The 20,687-nt window shown below is 37.3% G+C and overlaps 1 protein-coding gene across 5 annotated transcripts; it reads left to right on the top strand.

The window, feature by feature from the left end:
- The first annotated feature begins 1,038 nt into the window (after positions 1-1,038).
- On the top strand, positions 1,039-5,467 carry LOC112748668 (WRKY transcription factor SUSIBA2-like). 5 transcript variants are annotated; one of them, XR_011872138.1, is made up of 4 exons: positions 1,039-1,887; positions 1,984-2,039; positions 3,863-4,141; positions 4,991-5,467. XR_011872138.1 is itself a non-coding variant. In XM_072216547.1 (4 exons), the coding sequence occupies exons 1-3, from the start codon at positions 1,542-1,544 to the stop codon at positions 4,120-4,122; spliced, it is 657 nt and encodes a 218-aa protein (XP_072072648.1). In that variant the 5' UTR covers positions 1,039-1,541; the 3' UTR covers positions 4,123-4,141; positions 4,991-5,467. The 5 variants fall into 5 exon arrangements, 3 of the variants coding, with proteins under 3 accessions (XP_072072648.1, XP_072072650.1, XP_072072649.1); XR_011872139.1 differs by having other exon boundaries at positions 1,987-2,039; positions 4,991-5,466; XM_072216547.1 differs by having other exon boundaries at positions 1,984-2,034.
- The last annotated feature ends 15,220 nt before the right edge of the window (positions 5,468-20,687 follow it).

The following is a 20,687-nucleotide window of genomic DNA, read 5'->3' on the forward strand; positions in this document are numbered from 1 at the left end:
TAAGGTTGGTGAAGACTTCCAAAGAAGAGGCTCAATTGGTTTGGCTACAAGAGGTACGGTTTAAGTTTCATTTAAGTACCGTGTGTTGTGATGAGAATTCCTAGGCTAGATGCCCCTAGGATTAAGTTTGGATTGTGTAAATGGTTGGTGCTAATATGCATAGTTGATATGTAATGTGAATTAATGATTGGGTTGAGAATTGTGTGGCCTTGTATGCTTGGTGTATTGAGAATTTGATGTACAGGGGTAATGAGTATTGATTTGTGGTTTATGCATTTAAATTGTGAAAATTGGGCCGGAGGCCGTGAATTTTAGGCCGGAGGCCGGAAAGAGGTAAGAAAGGTAAGTCGATGTGTGTATTGTATGATGGCACAAGTGATTGGATGAATTTCAGATAATGAATATATGAATGATTAGGTTGGTTATTGAATAATAAGATTTGAGAAGTTGAAGTGTGGAATTTGGTAATTTTGGGTGAAATTATGTAGATGAGGTATGTTTGGTTCGGTTGAGATATATTATGTGATCATATATGTGATTATGATTATTGATGCCTTGATGGTATGATGATGCATTAGAGATATCACTACAAGAAAAAAGGCCTATGGCCACGCTTTTTTTTGCCACGCTTTAAAAGCGTGGCCAAAAGTGGTAAATGGCCACGCTTTTGTGAGGGTGGCGATTGAATAGAGATTCAGCCACGTTTTTTTCGCCACGCTTCAAAAGCGTGGCGAAAAGGGTCAATGGCCACACTTTTGTAAGGGTGGTAGTTGAATAAAGATACGGCCACGTTTTTTTCTGCCACGCTTCAAAAGCGTGGCCGTAGACAAAAACAGGGACGTTTTGAAAGCGTGGCAACAGGGTTTCACTACAGTAACATTTATAAAGCGTGGCCATATTCTGGTGCTCTTTTGCCACGCTTTTAAAGCGTGGCTATATCCTGATGCTCTTTTAGCACGCTTTAAAAGCGTGGCCAAAAAGTTTTTAAAAAAAAACCTAATAACCTGCCCCAAACCCAATAACCCCTGAATTCTAACCTAAAACTTTGCCAACAGATCCCCACCCTTCATCGAGACTCTCTAACTCTCAACTCTTACACCTTCACTCTCGTCGATCCAATTCACTGACCTCATGAATCCAAAATAGACACCACTCCCATTCCTTCCACCACGAAACCCAATTCCAAAGCTTTCTAATTCAATCTAACACCAGAAAATCAAATCTCCCCATACTAATAACAACTAACTAGCACCACGCAGAAACACAGTAAATCGCAGTAACCAATTATGAGGTCCGTGAACCTCAACACAAGTTTCCTGTTCCACCAAGGCAGCAGATCCAGATCCCCAACTTTTCATCTGTTCCACACACTCACTAAACTCCCCATTTCTTCAATTACCACAAAGAAGCCCCAAAAAGGGAATTGATTTTTTCCTTTTCCTTCGTTCTCGGTCTCCGTGGTGCTTACCAAAGAAGAAGTCCTCAAGGGCAAAGAAGAAAATAAAGAGAGCGAGAAACCCGCTTTCAATTTCAAGTCTTATATGGTCAATAGAGCGAGAAACTTTGACAACCTCCCCTCGCTGCGCCATTTTGAGGATTTGATGGTGACTCCCTTGGCGCTCACCGTCTATCACGGAGAGAGCGCCGGAGCTGTCACGGAGGGAGCGCCGGAGCTTCTCCCGAAAGAGAAGGATTCAGAAGGCGGCGAAGGTGGAAAGAAACAAGGACAACAAGGGAAGGCGTCAGAGGGAGAAGAACGAGCTAGCGAATCGCCTTGTGAAACTGAGTCGCAGCGCGGCGTGATGAAAAGTTCAGATAAACCTCCGAAGGGGTCAAATTCAGGAACCCTAGCTGCTGAATCACCTGTTGTGAACAATCGGAGTGATGGTACGGTTTGGTTTCAATGAGTATTTGCATTTTTTTTTAATCTTCAAAAATCTAAATGAGTGATTTCTTTGTGGTGAAATGGTGTGGTTGGGGTAGCAGAATTGCAGGGGAGCCCTGCTACGCCGAATATGGATGTCAAAGATGAAAGTAAGGTTAGAGCATTTCCATGATAACTTGTTACTATTTTTATTATATTTCTTAAATTGATATTTTAAGTATTGTTTTGCTGTGATCGTTTTAAATTTTGTGGGAATCTCACTCTTCGTGTTCATCTACTTGAAGTTGTAAACTATACTTGAACATATGTGATATGTGAGAAGGGCTGATTTTGGTTATGGTTAGAATTTTCTGAGCCGCCTGGTTTAGGGTTGTTCTTATCTTTCTTAATGTTGAGTGTATAGTCTGAGAACAGCACCGATAAATAGAATTATACTTTGCAAATTAGAAACTTGGATCTGGAATGATCGATAGGTCATTACGATTAACCAGTTGGTGTTTGGACTTATGGTATTTATTTCTAAGGCCTTCCGTTTTCATTTTTCTTTTAAAAATTTAAGTGGATGCCTATAAACTTCTTGTTAAGCATAATAAGGAATTTAAATTTGCCCTGCTAAATACTTGTTGATTGATCCCATACAAATGAGGAATGGAATTTAATAATGATGGTTTAAGAATGTAATACATGAAATTAGTTTTCTTGAATTCATGTTAGCATATTAGTATCTATGACTACGAGATGGTTCCATGGTGTACTGAACAATAGTCATTTGGTTGCTTTTCTTGCATTTAAATTAATCATTAGCAAATTATAGGTTCTCTACTTCTAACATAGATTTGGTTTCTTTTGCACTAAAAGTAGGTCATTTCATGCTCAGGAGATAGATGGACCTCAAATTTTATTTTTCAGATATATAAATCATTAAATTCTCTCTCTCTCTCTCTTTCTAAGTCTTCATAATCATCAAAGCTCTTAAAATCTCAAACACTTTCGCTGCTCTCCCCATTCTCTTCCTCTTCATTCTTTTCTCACTCAAGCTTAGATTTTCCAAGACAAAATAAAAATAATAGGAAAGAAAGAAAAAATGTATGCAGAAACTGGTCTTTTCTTCCCGTATTTGCAGAACTTCTCTCAAGAGCTTTAACAGCTTCGGGAGTATTGCATGAACCAGAAATCTATTGATTCAATGGTACCTATATAAATCTCTTATTAATGCTTTTACTTTGTTCAATTTTCTTCGGCACCGCTTGCTTCATCTGCATTTGACCTAATGAGCTCTTTTACTTGCTTGAACTAATTGAAATCTCAAAATTGAGTTGCTTGATTCATAATACTAAGTTTGATGAGAAGAAAATTGAGTTGATACTTATTTAATTTTTGTCAATTTATTTCTTTAACACCATTTTTTTTAATTATTATTTCATTTTGATCGTTCGCACCATCCCATTCAGAATGTTTTCATGGCTGGAGTTGGCTTTTATATGCTGGATCTGGAAAAAGTGTTACAAAAAAAAGGAAAAAAAAGAAGCATTGATGGAAAGTGTTATTAGTTGTGATACTTCCGTGTTCTGTGCAATTTCTTTCTTTCTTCTATTTTTAAATTTTAATTTTAATATTTTTTTGGTGATGAAGTGTGAACTCATAGTGGGGCTTGTCTTTTTGTGCCGCACCGAGGAAGGTTGATTGAAGGGGAAAAAAGATTAAAATTCTTTTATTATTATTATTCTCTTTTTTCTTTATGGCAATGATAAAGAAAAGGGTTAGAGAAAAAGGACTAGTTTATGCTAAACTTAATAGCTTCATCATGGCTTTGTCTCGCACTAAAATTTTATAGTTGGAGGAGAAAGGAGGCGATTATTATGCTAGTTTGCTTCTATTTCTCTGCACTACACAATTTTAAAATAATAAAGTCACTAATAAACAAATAAAAAAAGTACTGCTTCACTTGCAAACATGTTTCTTGTGGTTTTGTTGCAGGGGTTTCAATTTCTGATGGTTACAGTTGGCGGATGTATGGTCAGAAGCAAGTGAAGAGTCCCACAGGATCTCGAAGCTATTACAGGTGTACTCATTCAGAATGTTCTGCAAAGAAGATTGAATGCAATGATGATGTGGGTCGTGTAATAGATGTTGTTTATAAAAGTCAACACAGTCATGATCCCCCACATAAGCCCAATTCTACAAGGGAAAGTAAGTTAGTGTCTTCCGATGGCGCAAGTATGGACAGAAAATGGTGAAGGGGAATCCACATCCGAGGTGATTGCCTGTTTAGATCGTTTCCTTTCTAGTTTATTCTTAATGTTGATTACTTGATTTCATAAAGTTTCCTTATAATGTAAATATCTCTCAACAAATATGTAAGTTTTTATTAGATTTAATGGGTATTTAAAATAAAATAAAATAAAATAATCAGTTATATAGTGGCAAGCTACATCCATTTTTCTGGTAAAGCAGTCTGAAGAAATTAAAAAATGATATCTTAATCTATTGATTTAGGCTAATACTTTGTTGGACCTAATAAAAGCTCTTCTAACCTTTTATTAGCTTTTTTATGTTTACAAGTGGTAATAATACTAAAAAATGTTGTTCCAAGGCTATTTAGGTTAAAAACGTTCTATATGATAATATGCTGAAAGAAACTTGTGCTTAGTGTCAAATTAACAGGTTTGAGCAACTGGAACATTTATGCACTTACTCACTTTGATAGTTTTGGATTAGGTGATTGCTATGGTGCTTAAAAGGTAATGCCTAACTTGCCAAAACAAGTTAAAAATCAATATTTAATTTAAAAAGTATAAAAGTAAATAATTTCTAAATATTTAAAGTTTTCCATAAAAGGTAAGCTAGGCACTAATTAGGCACTAAGTAATAGACATCATAGAATTGGCCTTTGGGTTAAAGTATTTTTCGAATTGTTCTGCATGCTTAGTTTGTACTAATTAGACACTGTCCAATTGATATATACTTTGTCTTATTGATTGATAATTCTGAACCTACACCTGTTGAAGCCATATATAAAAATAATAGAGAACATAGGAGAGATGGTAGCTTATAACAAACTTAACTAACTTAAACATTTGTATCTGTTTTTGCCGTCTTTTGCAGGTAAAAAGGTTCACAAATATTTCCGAAACAATTATGTATGATCTAAGGGAAGGAAGTTTGAGAGGGCTAGAGGAATGAGAAACAACAAAGGACTTAGGATTTAAGTTGTATTGTTTTTGTATTTTTTTTAGTTTTTAGTTTTGGAATTTGAACTCTAGATTTATTTTGTATTTGAGTATTAGTTTTTTAATGTATAAAACAATTATAGCAAAAATTATATATGTCACTAATTATTATTTAATTTGTCTTGTAATAAAAATTGTATATTATATTTATAAGTTTGGTAACAAAAAAGAATTGAAAAATTTATATTTTGTATTAATGAAGGTAAAAATCAGAAAAATTATTTTTTTTTTTAATTTTATAAGGTTATTGCCACGCTTCAAAAGCGTGGCCATATCTCTCGCTATCGCCACGCTTCAAAAGCGTGGCCATATCTCTCGCTATCGCTACGCTTTGAAAAGCGTGGCCATATCTCTCTATCGCCACGCTTCAAAAGCGTGGCCATATCTCTCTCTATCGCCACGTTTTAAAAGCGTGGCCATATCTCCCATACGGCCACGCTTTTAAAGCGTGGCCATATCTCCCACATACGGCCACGCTTTAATGGGTTGCCATTTGTAAAAAGCGTGGCAAAAGAAAAAGCGTGGCGATAGGTTACCAAAAGCGTGGCGATAGAGCAACCACCACGCTTGTAGAGGCCACCCTTTCAAAAGCGTGGCAATAGAGCTGTTTTCTTGTAGTGTATGTATGTTGTGATATATGCTTGGGGAATGACTAAGGTTGATTTGTGGGTGAAACCACGTGATAGTGAGTATGATATTGATTGTGTATAATGATGGTTAATTGGAAATGGTATTATTGGAAATTGGGATGAGGAAGGATATATGACATGATATTGTGTTTGTCATTTAGCCATTTGATTGAGAAGTGTTAAAATGGTTGGATGTGGTTTTGGAAATTTTGGTAAAGTGTCAATGTGTGAGTTGAGGATGGCTTGATGTTGATTTTGGTACATTTTGATTGACTTTAAAAAGGGTTGAAATTGGCATGTTTTGGTTGATTTGGAAAATAGTTGAAAATGGCTTGTTTTGAAAATGGCACCTTGTGATTTTGTATAAAAATATGGTTTTTGGGCATATTTTGACGGGACATAACTTGGACTACGGATCTCTGTTTTGTGCCAAATTTGTTTAGAAATGAAATTGGATCCGGGATGTCCATGCCATTCGAAGAACGGGTGAAAAACGATTTAAAATGAGAGAGTTATGTCCGTCGGAAGATTGGGGGTTGAATTTGTAAATCCTGCAGCTTTTAACTTAGAAACTTTTTAGAAGAATGACCCTCCGCGCGTAGGCGCACTTGGCGCGTACGCGCCGTTCTTCAAGAAAGCACCATGCATGCGTGCGCGTGGTGTGCGCGGGCGCGTCGATGCGCTGCACCAAATGCCCAGCCATTTTCCCGAGAGTTGTGCCAGTTTTGTGCCTGGGGCACAAAGGTATCCGCGCGTACGCGTGGTTGACGCGTGCGCGTCGTTTGGCTATTTTTCAACCCGCGCGTCCACGCGTATGACGCTTGCGCGTCGATGAGTTTTGTGGCCATCCACGCGTGCGCGTGGAGTGCGCGTAAGCGTGGCCCTGTTTTCATGCCAAAGTTGATTTTTGAGTTTTTAAAGCCAAATCTCACACTTCTAAGCCTCCGATCTCACCCCTTATGTATTAAATCATTATGATATGCCTAGCAATGAGAAAGGAGCTAGGGGATGTGGTAACTTGCGAGTGAAGCAAGGGGAAGGGTTATGATCAATGATGATCAGAGATAATTATATGAGATATGGAGAATGACGGTGGAAGTACCGTGTATGCCATGAGCCGAAGGGCTATATTTATTGATAAATGGCCGGTTCTTGATTGAACCATGAGCCGGATGGCTGAGTTATTGCCGGGTTATGGCAAAGCCATTACTGTTTATGGCTGAGTATAAATGCATATATGATTAATGAATGAATGTGTTAAATGGATAATAATGAAAAATGCTGAAATATGATATGTGACCCCGGGTAGTAGGCAGTGGCGTTGTCCACTTGCTCCGGGTATGAGACGGGAAAGGATGTTTATGATAAATGAGTTTAATTATGGAGTTTTGAATAAAGGTGTATTTGTGATACCTGGGTAGTAGTAAGGATGGTGGTTCATCCCGCTTGCTCCAGGTTAATGTTTAAGATTTGATAACAGTGATGATTGCTTCTAAACTGAACGAACGTATGTATTGAGATCCTGGGTAGTAGCAAGGGTTGTGGTTCGTCCCACTTGCTCCAGGTCAGAGATTGTGACGCCTGGGTAGTAGCAGCAGTAGTGGTGAATCCACTCGCTCCAGGTTGAGCTTTTAAACACCTGCTTGGGTAGTAGTCGCAGTAGTGGTTATTCCACTGGCTCTGGGTTGAGCGGGTAGTAGCAAGGGGGTTGTAGCTCAAACCTACTTGCTCCGCAATGGGTATTTCTGTCCAATGGTTAGCTACCAGGACATGTCGGGTTGGCTATATAACCGACAGATGATATCATCAGCCATAGGGCAGGCATTCATCATTTGCATATGTTTGAATTGTTTGGGTTTGCCATTTGTTTTGGATTTCTACATCATATATGCCATGTTACCTGACTATATGCTACTTGTTCTACATGTACCATATTTGTGTATTACTTGCCTGTATTGCTTGTGTTTTTGCATGATGATGATGATTATTGAATGAGGTAATTGGAGCTCCCTGGGTAGACGCAGTGATGTGGTTTCACTAGCTCCAGGCGAGGGTATGATGTATTAATATAGAATTGTTGAGGCAGAACAACTGGTGATGGTTTTGCTTATGATTCTGAGTCTGATTCGTGGAAGAGTCAGCGAGTTGGGAAACATGTGAAACATGAATTAAATTTAGCACTCCCTTATGACAGTTGCTTATTCATGGATTAGCGAGAACCTAGGATGAATAATTGGTGAAGAAGTTTAGGATGCTTAGTGAGTTTTTATTGCAGTATATTGAATTTATTTGGCACTTTTACCGTACTGGGAACCCATGGGCCCGGGGTTCTCATTCCGTATATATCTCTTGTTTTTCAGATACAGGTCTAGGTGCTCAGAAGTGAGTTGTGGGTCGTCTGAGAGACGGCAAAGATCTTTATTTTCCCTACTTTGTGTTTTGCTTAGAATCTCTCCACCTTTGTTTTGGAAAGATTATATTATGTATTGAACTCTTTGAATTTGCCTATAGAGGCTCTCATGTTTCCTTCGGGAGAGATTAGGATATACTGTTGTCAACTACTTTCATACTGTACCTTAGCCGGCCTAAACTTCGCGGGTCGCGACTAGTGGCTATTTACTTATGTTATATATATATATATATATATATATATATATATATATATATCTGTTATCTATCTCTTAATCTCCTCTACGCCTTGTCCGTATATCATTTTCGGCTTCACGGTTTATCTTTTGTTATCGAAACGTGAGTGATACGTCTTTGCGATTTTATTTCTACTCTTTTCAGGCTTCTTGGTTAATACTCCTTTCGAAATTACCTATATTTATTTATTAAAAATCCACCTGAGAGTCGTACCACTGTAATATCATTGACTTATGACTCGAGCATAAGGATTTGAATATTAGGGTGTTACACCACTAGATGCCTTGATATGTTTGTTAATGAAATCAGATTGGAAAGGCTAGGAATGGATCAAAGGAATCAAGAGGAAAGCATGAAAAGTGAAGAAATCATGGAAAAGCAAGGATTTGGGATAAGATCAACGATGCGCACGCGCAGCAGACGCGCACGCGTGGATTGTGAGGTCGCATGGCGACGCGTACGCGCACATGACGTGTACGCGGGGATGGAAAATTGTCAATCGATGCGCACGCGCACTGTACACGTACACGCCGATGTCTGCACGTGACCCACTTAAAGTGAATCCGCTGGGGGCGAATTCTGGGCTTTCCAAGCCCAAATCCAACTCACTTCTGATGCTATTTAACCCAAGGAATGAAGAGGAATCAACATAATAAGACACTTAGTCATCATTAGTTTAGTTTAGATTAGTTTTGGAGGGAAATTTAGTTTTAGAGAGAGAAGCTCTCACTTCTCTCTAGGATTAGGATTAGGTTTTAGATCTAGATTAGAATTTCTTAGATCTAGGTTAATTTTATGCTTTGATTTACTTTTTCTTTTGCAATTCTTCTTCTTCTACATCTCTTCTGTCTAGTTTAGCATTTAATTCTCGTGATTCTCTACTTTTATATTGATGTACTTTTGTTTCTTCTATTTCTCTTTCAGTGCAATTTATGATTCATGTTCCTTTATTGTTCATTTGATTTGTTGTTGTTTAGTTCCTTGCAATTAAGTAGTGTAGATTTACTTTCCTTGCAATTTTACTATGCTTTTCTTTTATGCCTTCCAAGTGTTTGATGAAATGCTTGGAAGGATGTTAGAGTAGAATTTTATGCTCTTGGCTTGGGAAGGTAACTTAGGAACTCTTGAGTTACTAACGTCCAAGTAATTGATGATTGGGAGCCTTTAACTCTAGGTCTCACAAATTGAATTGGTAGAGGCCTACAACTTATGGACTTGGATTGATATAGCTCATTTAACTTTTCTTTACCTAATTAGAGGATGACTTAATGGGATTAATCCTTGCCATTTTTCATGTTGTGGTTAGTGATAAGGATAGAGATCCTTGACTACCAAACCTTGCCAAGACCTTTTTAGCTATTAGTTTACTTCCTTGCCATTTATCTTTCAGGTCTCTTACCAAAACCCCAAATATAACTCATAACCAATAACAAGGACACTTTATTGCAATTCCTAGGGAGAACGACCCAAGGTTCCAATACTTCAGTTTATAAATTAAGGGGTTTGTACTTGTGACAAACAATCTTTTGTATGAAAGGATTATTTGTTGGTTTAGAAACTATACTTGCAACGAGATTCCATTAGTGAATTCTAAACCGTCAAAAATCCAATCATCAAAATGGCGCCGTTGTCGGGGATTTGCAATGGTGTTGTGTTATTGGTTATTGTATATACGTAAATATTGTAAATAGGTTTACCTTTTACTTCTTTGTTAGTTTTGGCTAGTTTTAGGACTTTGTTTCATTATTTCTTATTAGCTTTTGTTTCTTCTTTTCTCTTTTCATTATGAATTCTCACTTTGGCTATGAGTTTGGTTCTAACTATATTGTAGGAAATGAGGGCTACAATGAGGATGTTTATCAAGGATGGGACAATCAAAGGTGAGAGGAGCCATATGCATATGATCAATCTTCATGGCAACAACCTCCACCAATACACTATGAACAAGAGCCATTCTATGATGCATACCAATCCAATGGCTATGGTGAATCTCCTTGTAACTTTCAAGAACCACCACCATATGCCTACAAATCATATCCTCAACATGAGCGTCTACCATACTCACAAGCCTCTTTTCACCAAACACCTCCGTATGACCCTAATCCATATCCATCCTACCAACCACCTTTTGAACTATATGAGCCATACATGGAACCACCATGCCATTATCAATACTCCCAAGAACCACCTCAATACACACCACCATACCCTTACCAAGAAGAACCACCTTCCTATTATGAACCATTTCTCCAAGACAATGAACCCTCTTATCCACTCCAATCCCCAATGGATGAAATCCTTAGCCTTTTACTTCAAGGGCAAGGAGAAATACAAAGGGAGACACTAGAATTTATGGCTACCTTGACCAAGGTAGTAAGCACTTTAGCCTCCCAATGCTTGAGCACTCAAAGCACTCCCATGGTCACATGTGGAGAATTAATTGAAAAGCATAGCAAGAAGGAGAGACTGGAAACTCTAGTGGAAAATAAGGGATGTTATTTTGTATTAGAGAAATTGGAGGAGCCTATGATCATTGAAGAAGAGGAAGAAGTGGTTGAAGATTTAGGAGATGCAGAACCTCCTTGGGAACCTAGAGTTGAAGAGAACCTTTCCAAGAAGATTAAATTTGATGTTGAGGAGGAGTGTGCACAACCTCCAAAACAATTTTTGAATGAATACTTGGAAGGAATGGAGCAAGAATTGAGTTTCCTTGGTGATGAAGATTATGCATCCAATCCTCTTGGTGGTGAATCCTTTGAATATGAAGAACATTCTCCCAACGAGATAGAAAGTGATGTGGAGGTAAATTTCTCTCAACCTCCCATTTATGATTTGAGTGATGGAGAAGAGTTGGATGAAAATGATGAACAAAGGATTGAAGTTGAAGAAGTTTGTAAAAAGGTGGAGACAATCAAGGAAGAATATAAGGGAGTAGAGCTTGCAAGGACATTGGAGATACCTCTCCCCAAGCTATCACCATCCATTCTTTCATTCAAGTGGGTAAATTCCTTATACTTAAGCTTTATAATTCCCCTTGAATATGGTCTGCTTAAGACGGATGGTCAACTTAGAAATATTTGTGGCTTTAAAAGCAAAAGGGAGATGGTTAGTGGTTGGCATTGTAAGGGTTGGTATAGAGCTAGATCTCTTGGATCTAGGAGAATGTTTGGTAACTTCATTGAGAATTCATCATGCCTACCACCCACATGGATCAATGATAGTCAACTTCAAGATGGGTGTGAAAACAAAGTATGGGATCGGGGATTACAAAAAGAGGATCAACTTTGAGAGCCCCAAGCTTGTGAAGAACTCCATCAACACTTGGCTCAATCCATGAGAAATCTTGGGGCACAATGGAGAACCAAGCATTGGTGGGAGTTCCAAGATGAATTCAAGCACAAGCCACCTTGAGAGGAGCTCCTCATAAGTCCAACTTAAGGACAATAAAAAAAAGTGCTAGGAGGGAGACACCCTACCATGGTAAAATCTTTTCATTTTTTTCTCTTTGGTACATATTGATAGAATTAGCTTAAATTCATGTTTTGTTTGGTTTGTTGAGTTTATTTGATAGTTTAGTATGTTAAATAAGGTTTTATGGTATTTTGGTAGCTGTTTGGAGGTTTAGAATGCTTGGATTGGTGCAAAAATATAGAAAAATTTTGAAAAACAGAGCACCATCCATGCGTACGCGCACCGCACGCGTACGCGTGCATTAAGCATTTTCTCCCCTCCATGCGGACGCACCATATATGCGTACGCATGGATTGCAAGATTTCACCTCCCAGCCATTTTCCCAAGAGTTGTGCCTACACTGCGCCAGCACTATGCCTGAAGCACAAACCAACTCGCGCGTACGCATACATGACGCGTACGCATCCCTCTCGAAATAAGCCATCGACGTGGACACGCCATGTACGCGTACGCGTCGTGTCCATTGCACCACCATCCATGCGCACACGCCATGCACGCGTACGCCTGGATGCCCTTATTTCAAACATTTCTTTTCTTCTCCTCTTTCCATTTCTTTCCTTCTCCTTTCTTCTTCCCTTCTCCTACCCCTCATCCAACACTTCCAAACACCATTGATAACCATTTATTTTAGTTAGTTGATCAGTTGGTTAGTTTAATTTTCAGTTCATTTTCTCTTTTTTTTTTTCATTATAAGTGTTGGATTATTAACTTTGTTTGCTACATATTGCTGCTTATTCTTAATTGCATGCTATCTTAGCATAATCATTATTTATAATGATTGTTGGATTCCTTGATTGAGGTTATCTTTTGCTACTTGGTTTTGAATTTTTCATACTTAATCTTGAGAATACCAAGTGATGAGAATCGCCTTTGAGCTTGTAACTCTTCTTGAATTGCATGATTTGGCCACCATGTAATTGGAATCCTTTTCCTCGATTAGGCAACTTCTTGATAGATGTTGTGTATTTATCTTAATGCCTTGTGCTTCTTGATCATTTGCATCCATATATATTTGGCTTGGATCTTTTGTGCTTCTTTATAGTTTGTCTCAACTTACAAGCTAACTTAAAGTATTTTAAGCACATTAGGATGAGTGACATGCATGCTTCTATTGTGACTTAGCCTCTTATGCTAATGTGTGTCTTAAAAGGTGCCTAATTTAGAATTCACACTAACTTTTATTAATGTCACACTAATTCACTCACTCAATTCTAGTGATTTACCTCATTCCAACAATGTATGCTTTCTTGCTTTTTTATTTTCTCATCTTATGGTGTTAATATTTTTGTTTTTCATGATTGATGCACCACAAGCAAAAAAAAAAACGGAAGCAGAACAAAGAACACGCAGCATCGGTTGACCTACCAGCTTAAGGTAGCAATCTGGAGAGTCGCCGTACCCCCTTGCTCATCTTTGAATGCACCAAGGACGGTGCAAACTTTTAAGTGTGGGGAGGTCATCCGACCGTTCGGCGATTTTGGGTGACAAATTTCTAATCCCAATACTTTTGCATTTCATTTCAGGTTTTTAGGATTTTTACTTTCATTTTCTTAATTTTTGCATATATATACAATAAGCTTAGTCGAAATAATGAGATTTTTTAAGGAAATTATCCATAGGGCACCTCAATTGATTTGAGTGAAAACCTTTCATTAAACTTGCTTGAATTATATATATATTGTGGATCATGTCTTTGAGCTAAGAACACAAGCTTGTGAGTTTTGAGCTTAATTGCGTGGTTACATCTTATAACCACTTATTTTTTCCTTCTTGTGTGTATTATTCTCTTTCTATGATTGTGATCCTTGATTTGTTTGATTCTTTATGTCCATTATTTTGTGTAGACATGTACTTATATGATTGAGGCCATCATTTCATTTAGCTCACTCTTACCCAAATAGCCTTACCTCTTATCATCCATTGTTAGCCAATTTGAGCCTACGATTAACCCACTTGTTCATAATTTTAGCACATTACAAGCCTTAAAGCAAAAAACAATAAATGTCCTCAATTTGGATCTTTGATTAGCTTAGGCTAGTGTGTGTATCATTCAAGTGTGGAAACCTTGGGATATTGGTTGACTAAAAAGGGTAATTTTGTATTTTTGTTGAAAATATTGGGAATTGGGTACATACTCATGTATTGATTAAATGTATAGACCTTATACATTGATGTTCTTGTATATAGTTTGAAAGAAAGAAAAAATGAGAAAAACAAAAAGAAAAAAAAAGAGAAAAAAATAATATGAAAAATAAAAGAAAAAATATAGAAAAAAGAAAGAAAAAGAAGAAAAGAAAGAAATAAAAAGGGGACAAAATACCCCAAAGCAAAGTGAAGTCAAATAAGAATCGATGCATAAGTGTTTTGAAATGTAAAGGAAATGCATGAGTATGTGAAAAAGTGAAAAATGAGTAGTTAGGTTAGTTTGAATTGTATAAGATGTCATAGATTAGGTGGGAAGTCTAAGCTTATCAAAGATTCGAATTTCAAGCTCACTTGACCAAATATAAATCCTACCTTGACCATAGCCCCATTACAACCTAAAGAAAAGACCTCATGATACTTGTATGCATGCATAGAATAAATGTTGATTGTTAGAAGAAAAACAAATCTTAGAAAGCATGAAATAGAGGAGAATTGAGAGAATCAACCCTAAACACTTGAGCGAATAGAGTGCAAACACATCCGGTGAGGGTTTGATGCTCAATTACATGTTTTCCACCTACAATCATCACTTTTCTTGCAAGTTTGTAAAAATATTTAACAACTCAATTCAATTGTGAATTAGATTGGCTAATACCTTTGGCTCTTGTGCTTATATATGTTTTCTTGGGAATTGATTTATTTTGACCAAGCAATTGCATTCATTTAGATAGTTGCATATAGTTTAGGTTGCATTTAGATTAGTTCACATTGAATAAATATTGATACCCTTTGCTTTCTCTTGGTTTAAGCATGACGACATGCTTGGTTTAAGTGTGGGGAGGTTGATAAACCCCATTAGTAGGGTTTATCTTGTGCGTAATTTAGGAGATTTTATGACCTTTTACCCACATTTATTCAATGAAATAGCATGGTTTCATGATTTTCTCCTTAAATTGTGCTAAAGTGTGAAAACATGCTTTTAGACCTTTACTTTGATGATTTTTAATTCACATTTGATTCTACTAGATACCTTGATATGTTTGTTAATAAATTCAGATTGGAAAGGCTAGGAATGGATAAAAGGAATGGAGAGAAAAGCATGCAAAGTGAAGAAATCATGGAAAAGCAAGGATTTGGGATAAAATCAACCACGCGCGCGCAAAGCAGATGCGCACGCATGGATTGTGAGGTCGCATGGCGACGCGTACGCGCACATGATGTGTACGCGTGGATGGAAAATTGTCAATCGATGCGCATGCGCACTGTACACGTACACGCCGATGTCCGCACATGACCCACTTAAAGTGAATCCGCTGGTGGCGAATTCTGGGCTTCCCAGGCCCAAATCCAACTCACTTCTGATGCTATTTAACCCAAGGAATGAAGAGGAATCAACATACTTAGACACTTAGTCATCATTAGTTTAGTTTAGATTAGTTTTAGAGGGAAAGTTAGTTTTAGAGAGAGAAGCTCTCACTTCCATCTAGGATTAGGATTAGGTTTTAGATCTAGATTAGAATTTCTTAGATCTAGGTTAATTTCATGCTTTGATTTACTTTTCCTTTTGCAATTCTTCATCTTCTACATCTTTTCTCTCTAGTTTAGCATTTAATTCTTGTAATTCTCTACTTTTTATGTTGATGCACTTTTGTTTCTTCTATTTCTCTTTCAGTGCAATTTATGATTCATGTTCCTTTATTGTTTATTTGATTTGTTGTTGTTTAATTCCTTACAATTGAGTAGTGTAAATTTACTTTCCTTGCAATTTTACTATGCTTTCCTTTTATGCCTTCCAAGTGTTTGATGAAATGCTTGGAAGGATGTTAGAGTAGAATTTTATGCTCTTGGCTTGGGAAGGTAACTTAGGAACTCTTGAGTTAGTAATGTCCAAGTAATTGATGATTGGGAGCCATTAACTCTAAGATTCACTAATTGAATTGGTGGAGAGCTAGAACTTATGGACTTGGATTGATATAGCTCATTTAACTTTCCTTTACCTAGTTAGAGGATGACTTAATGGGATTGATCCTTGCCAATTCTCATGTTGTGGTTAGTGATAAGGATAGAGATCCTTGACCACCAAACCTTGCCAAGACCTTTTTAGCTATTAGTTTATTTCCTTGCCATTTATCTTTCATGTCTCTTACCAAAACCCCAAACATAACTCATAACCAATAACAAGGACACTTTATTGCAATTCCTAGGGAGAACGACCCGAGGTTCCAATACTTCGGTTTATAAATTTAGGGGTTTGTACTAGTGACAAACAATCTTTTGTATGAAAGGATTATTTGTTGGTTTAGAAACTATACTTGCAACGAGATTCCATTAGTGAATTCTAAACCGTCAAAAATCCAATCATCAATACTATAAAAATTATGGGCTTAAAGGCTGAAAGTGGAGGCTGAGACATATGGAATTCGGCTTTAAAACTTAAAAATCAATTTATGCCAAAAACATGGTCACGCGTGCACGTCGCCCACACGCACGCGTGGGAGTCAGAAAAGCAGAGGGACGCGTACGCGTCAGCCACGCGTACGCGTGGGTGAGTTTTGTGCTCCTCGCACAAAACCAGTATAGTACCCGCGCAACTCTCTGGATTTTCTACGAGGCATTTGCATTAGTGCAGCGACGCGTACGCATCGGCCAGGCGCACGCATGGGTGAGTAAAAATCGAGAATGACACATGGCCGAGCGTGGAAGCACAATTTTCCAAAATTTTTACTAAGTTAAAACGCTGTAGAATTACATTTTCAAACACCAAACTTCCAACACACATAACTTCTTCTACAAAATTTCTTTTTCATCCATTTCTGAACCATTGGAAAGATCGTTGAATAAACTTTCATAAAAATATAATTTTGAAGAATTCCAAACACCGTGGACTAAGTTATGGACCACCAAATTTGGTCAAAAATCAGTTTCCACCCAAAAATAGAAATCACCAATTTTTCCAATGTTCACAAGCCAAATTCATTTCCACTCATCCAAATGACCACAATCCAACCACGTTCACATATTTACACTCAACTAAAACCAAACCTACCTCATTTACACAATTTCACCCAAAACTATCAAATTCCACACCTCAATTTCTCAAACCTTATTATTCAATAACTAAACCAATTATTCACACATTCAATATCCAATCCATCAAATCCTTATCACACCAAACATACAAGTTCAAACAATTCTCAACTTAATCATTAATTTACATTATATATCAACTATGCATATTAGTACGAACCATTTACACAATCCAAACTTAATCCTAGGGGCATCTAGCCTAGGAATTCTCATCACACCACATGGTACTTAAATAAAAATTAAATCGTACCTCTTGTAGCCAAATTAATTGAGATTCTTCTTGGAAGTCTCCACTAACCCTTAGCTCCAAGCCTCACCAAAGCTCCACAAGCAACACCAACATCCTAATTGTGCACCAAAATCACCAAATACACTAACATAACCAATTTCACATATATACATCAACCTAGGGTTCATGAAAATGATAAATCACAAGGTTTGGAGGGTTTCTTACCTTATCCCACAAAATTTTGTCATGGATATCACCAATGGCTCATACTAGAGCACTTCTAAACAACCAAAATCACAGGATTTTCTCAAAACCCAAACTAAATTCGAATTCAAAGAGAAAAAACGAAAACTGGGCTGAGAACAGTAGAATACTCACCACATAACTTAGATATAATTTTAGAGAATGAAAAGAGCAACGCGTGGCCACAAACGGCTCGTCAATCGGAATTCTGGAGAGAAAGTTATGGTGATTTGAAGATTGAAATTGAAGTTGGAATCCTCACCTCTCACCTCTCTCTCATTTCAGCGCCCCAAGTCCCTTTCTTTAGGGTAAATGAGCTGAAATGCTCATAACTAATGTTTATATAGGTTGGGTCTTGGGCCCACTTGGGCCCAGTTCACTTGGTTTGGTCCGTTGGCCCAATTTTGGGCCAAAATATTTAAGATTAGCGCTTTAAATCGCATTTTAAATATTTCTACCTTCCCTAATTATAAGTCCTAATTTCTTAACCTTATTTACTTATAATCAATTTTCTCAACTGCAGTACCAGACAGATCTCAGTCGGTACTGTCGGTCAAAATTCCAGTGCGAGTTTTTATGCAGAAAACTATGTTTTCCAACTCAGAAAAATTCACTGAATCCAAATATCATATTTAAATTATAAAATTCCGATTGCTAAATTTTTTAACCATATTCACTCCTATTTAATTTATTATTTAATTAATTATGGTTTGACCGGATTTTACATTCTACCCGCATAACAGAAATTTTCGCCCTCGAAAATTTGCTATCAATTCTTCACATAAGAAGACTCATATTCAACCGACCCTTTACCATTCTTTAACCATTCTTCAACATCAATTCTAACACCCTATTCCCGATTCCAGCTAAAGTTGTATCTATTCGTTATACTCTTAGCTTCTTATATGCTTCTCTCAATAACAAACCAAATGTTATGTTCTTTTTACCCTTCATAAAACCTTTAAGTTAAAACTGCGATTGATATCATAACTTAAGATTTCTAAACCCTTCAAGTTATTTTAGAATTCCGGCAGAATCTCCCCTATAAACTTGGGTTCATCGCCCTTCATGGTTTCCCTAAGACCAATCTCAGTAGAACATCAGCATTTCAATTTAATGTTTACCAAATTCGTCTTTGAATCCAATCATTATACATTTCAATATAAATCCAAGGTCATCGTGATCAAATCGTAATACTTATCTCTCAAACACGATGGTACTCACTTATCACCTAAATCTAATTACACACCAACAATCATTTTCATATCCACTCCGGAATCAGTCAAAGTTCACAATCAATTCAAGTACCTGGGAATCATTCCTTGCATTATCCCACTAGACCCTTCGAGTATTTCAAGCTTAGGACATTCTAGTCAACTTTACACCTCCTATACGTAACTATCCTATGTTACTACTTCCGCTGCATCACTCTGATTGCTTTTTATTAAAGACCTACCAGATCATTTATGCTAGCCAAACCTTCTATCAAGATAACCTAGGATCGTCTAGAACAGATCATGATTTTTTATTCGACCATGTGTTATGAGTGAACCATGTGTTATGAGTGAATACCAGTCTTCAGTATTATCTAAAGTGGTAAAGAATTAAGTTATCAGTTTTCTTATTACCTCAGGTACGAGGATCGGATTCGGCAATACCCCGATCCCTCCTGTGTGGACAATCTCTGACCAAATGTCCTGGCTTCCCGCAATTGTAACACAAACCCAAACCATAACGACACGGCCTATTCGGGTGACGACCTCCACATCTCTGACAGCTCAAAACATCTTAAGCAACCGCTGGCTGTTTTCCCTTACCGTTCCCTTGGGACTCCTCATTCGTCGCAAAGTTATTCCGTCCTTGGAAAAAGTGTTGTGTGTATCCTCTCTCCTTAAACTCTCGACCCCTTGGTGCGAATCCTTGGTTGTGCTCCCTATGACTTCCTTTCTCTGCAGCCACCTTTTTCACACACTCTTTAGCAAGTTTACTCTTATTCACCAACTCTGAGAAAGTTCGGATCTCCATTGGTTCCACTGAACTTAAGATATCGCTTCGAAGCCCTCCTTCATACTTAATGCACTTTCATTCCTCAAAGTCTCCCAGAGCTCCCTAACTAGTGCGTGGCAGAAGTTAGACCAATTAAGAGATTTTTAATAAGAGAACAGCATTGCAAGTATAGCCCTTAACCAGCTAAAATCCGCCTCACCAATTTAAAAAGGGTGTCACAAAAATTTAGAATAAAAATACTGGAAGTATGAATCCCAGGTCGTCTCCCAACGAGTTGCGAGAAAGTATGCTAATTTATTAATTAGGAATTTCCACGAGGGTTTGAGAGTTGAATAATGAGCAATTAAATAATAGTAAATTAAAGAAACGAAAACTAAGAATAATTATTAATATTCTAAATAAAAAGCCTTGACTGGGGGAATGATTAATTGGAAGTTCTATCCTTGTTTTAGTATTAAAAAGGTTGTTATTTTCACTTAGTTAACCCTTACTAAATAAAGGAAAGTCAAATGATTAAGCTAACCCTTATTTGCAAATCCTAGTCCTTTCCCTTAGGAAGGTCTAGCGTTAGTAAATACAGAACTAGCCAACAACTTCTAGTTTAATCAACACCTAAGCCTTCCAACTCAAGTGTCTCCTTTTAATCAACCCCCATGTCAAGTATGGAGTCTACTCCATTGACATGAATATAACACTCATAAAAATAATAGAAGAAAACATGATAAAATAAATAAAATAGGGATTCAAAATTAATTAAAAAATAAAAGTAATCCTTTTCACTAACAATTCATGAAAATAATCCAATTACTACTTTAAACAAGAATTAAGAATAAAAGAGTAAGTAAGGAAACAAACTAGAATAATGTCTTCAATGGAGGTAATGACTTCTTCAATATCCAAAAGCATAAAACAATAAACTGGGAATGTAAAGAGAACCTAGAGGGGGAGTAATCCTCTCTAAATTCAGATAAAAAAAACCTAAAACTATCCTACTGAGAATATGTGAAGTTGTGTCAAGTTGCCTCCTGAGTCTCTACAGATCGCGCAGGTCACGCGTACGCGTCATCCACGCGTTCGCGTCATTCAGCGATTTTCCTTGTCACGCGTCTGCGTCA

This window comes from Arachis hypogaea, chromosome 15 (genome assembly GCF_003086295.3).
Source record: "Arachis hypogaea cultivar Tifrunner chromosome 15, arahy.Tifrunner.gnm2.J5K5, whole genome shotgun sequence".
Lineage (NCBI taxonomy): Eukaryota > Viridiplantae > Streptophyta > Magnoliopsida > Fabales > Fabaceae > Arachis > Arachis hypogaea.

Excerpts from the sequence above, each read along its gene's own strand:
- LOC112748668 (XM_072216547.1), top strand. The coding sequence starts at position 1,542 with ATGGTCAATAGAGCGAGAAACTTTGACAACCTCCCCTCGCTGCGCCAT. Across the intron at positions 1,888-1,983 it reads TGTGAACAATCGGAGTGATG|CAGAATTGCAGGGGAGCCCT; the intron begins GTACGGTTTGGT and ends TGGTTGGGGTAG. Across the intron at positions 2,035-3,862 it reads TATGGATGTCAAAGATGAAA|GGGTTTCAATTTCTGATGGT; the intron begins GTAAGGTTAGAG and ends GTTTTGTTGCAG.